This window comes from Mandrillus leucophaeus, unplaced genomic scaffold (assembly GCF_000951045.1).
Source record: "Mandrillus leucophaeus isolate KB7577 unplaced genomic scaffold, Mleu.le_1.0 Scaffold135, whole genome shotgun sequence".
NCBI lineage: Eukaryota > Metazoa > Chordata > Mammalia > Primates > Cercopithecidae > Mandrillus > Mandrillus leucophaeus.
The window spans coordinates 1149754-1152247 of record NW_012101310.1 but is presented as its reverse complement, the minus strand read 5'-3'; the positions used below and the strand labels follow the sequence as shown (position 1 = coordinate 1152247).

Below are 2494 nucleotides of genomic sequence, written 5' to 3'. Positions count from 1 at the left end.
CCATTTTTTACTTACCAGGCTTCCAGGGCCACCACGCAGCCAAACGTGCCGGACACATTCCTTTCTGTTCATCTTTGCTTGCTCTGTCTTTCACTAAGTCTAGAATGTGCTCCTGCCTCCTGTCTGAATAACACACCTGCTTTAACCTTGTGGTCATCCAGATGTAACCTCATGGACCTTTTCCATCTGAGCGCCTTGGCCAACAGTAATCTCTCCCACCTCTGAACTCCAGACATACTTACCACTTAGATCCCACATTTGGCAGGAGGCAAAACTTACTATATGTGGTTCATTTTTACATGTATGGTCTGGACCTCAGAGCCAGACCTAGGCTCCTCTTTTCATGATAATATGGAGGAAAAAAAGGTGAAATGTGGCAAAGTTGGGAGCAGGACCCAATTTTCCTTATTTAGCCTCCTATTTTCTTAATTCTGTGTTTTCTTGTATACTGCTATTTTTCCATACACACGCATACATGAATACATATATGAATGATATACATGTGATATATATGAATATATAGTATATATGGATATAAATGATACATATGTGATATGTATGAATATATTTATCAGTGATATGTATGATATATGTGAATGTGTATGATATATATATGATATATACGTGAATGGTGCTGCTTTAGAGTATAGTGGTTAGTGGTTCAGGATCCTCCCTCAGGATCCTTACGAAGTTTACAATATAAAGCTCTTAGCATAGGACCTGGCTCAGGTCAGGTACTCAGCTGTGACTATTGCTATAATTACTCTAGTAAGATTCCTAAGGGAATTAATGGGCACATTTTCCTTCATTTAAAAAAACCACTTATCAAGTTCCCTCAGTGTTCAAATGATATGTGGGAATTGGAAGGTTTCAAAAAATATGTTTACTCAAGCAAAACTTAGGACATTAGGGCTAACGGGAGTTTCCAATGTTTTGTAATAGACTAGTCCTGGAAAAGAATGCTGGTCACGTTAGTCCACAGAGTCCCTGCTTTTTAGGAGCAGACTGCCTGGTAGGAGAAATGAAATGTGTATCCCTGCTTAAGTATTTTCGTTTGTTTGTTTGTTTGTTTGTTTGTTTGAGACGGAGTCTCACACTGTCGCCAGGCTGGAGTGCAGTGGCGCGATCTCAGCTCGCTGCAACCTCTGCCTCCCGGGTTCAGCGATTCTCCTGCCTCAGCCTCCCCAGTAGCTGGGATTATAGGCACCCGCCACCATGCCTGGCTAATTTTTTGTATTTTTAGTCGAGAGATGGGGTTTCACTATGTTGGCCAGGCTTGTCTCGAACTACTGACCTCGTGATCACCCGCCTCGGCCTCCCAAAGTGCTGGTATTACAGGCATGAGCCACTGCGCCCGGCCTGCTTAAGTATTTTCTATATGATAGAAAGTAAAAATGCTCTGAGAGAAGCAAAACATCAGGGGCTGTTGGGAGTTCACTGTGAACCCTTCAAAGCCTCCAACCCTGCTGAATAACAACTAGAAGCTTATTAAATATTTTGAGAGAATTCTGGCAAGCTCAGATGTCAGGCGGGTGGGGGGCCTTTGTCCCCAGAGCATTTGGTTTTAGGCTAGACAGCACTTGCTGTTCCTGCACCCTAGAGCTGTCACCCAGGCATCCGTGAGGCCAGCTTCTTCACCTTGCCTCAGTGTCACCTGAACGTAAGTAGCAGCTCCTCATCACTCTCTGTCCCTTTATCCTGCTGCACTTTTCTTCTTAGCACCTGTCAACACCTGACATACTATGTATTTATTTGTCTTATGACTTTCTTTCCCTAAGAAACGGGCTCCTTGAAAGAGGGACTATGTTCATTCTGTTCACTGCTGTACAAGTGCTCAGAACATGCCCAGTGCAGCGGAGGCCCCCACATTAAGAGCCTCGGCTCTGGGGCCAGACAGCCTTGGTTTGCAGCGGGCAGAACCACTTGGGCAAGTCACTTTACCTCCTTGTGCCTCCTTTTCTCCTGTGCGAGTTGGAGATGGTAATGGTACCCACTTCATAGCGTTCCTGTTTAGATTAAGTGAGTTATTACTAACGAAGCCTTCAGAATAGTGCCTGGCACATGGTAAATAACGCTCAGTCCATGTTGCTTTTACTGGTGATGTTATTCTTCCCTTCTGTTCGAATTCTTTGGCTAGAATGAAAATGTCAAACTTAGGGCAAAGATTTCTTCTAAAGAACCTTATATATTTTCTCTTTTTACGACTTTGATGCAGGTTCTCCACGTACGATTCTACTTGTCAAATTGCCCAAGAAATTGCTGAGAAAATTCAACAACGAAATCAGTATGAAAGAAAAGGTGAAAAGGCACCGAAGGTAATATCAGGAGAGAATTAGTACCAATGATTTGTTTGAGTTTTGAGGTCCGAAAACCCTATCTTTCTTTGAGGCTCTCTGCGCACATGTGTGTGTGATGATCTCTCTGCTTACATATGTTGAATTGGCAGAACAGCCAACCAGTTAGTAGTTATTTAATCATTGAGACTAAATGAAGC

General features: G+C 43.1%; 1 protein-coding gene across 1 annotated transcript in view; it reads left to right on the top strand.

Annotated features, from left to right (window-relative positions):
- The window catches only part of STX8 (syntaxin 8), a 406185-nt gene that overhangs the window by 5540 nt on the left and 398151 nt on the right, over positions 1-2494 (top strand). The window contains exon 2 of the mRNA XM_011973154.1: positions 2216-2315. Coding sequence (XP_011828544.1) covers positions 2216-2315 — 100 coding nt within the window. The remainder of the gene's footprint in view (positions 1-2215; positions 2316-2494) is intronic.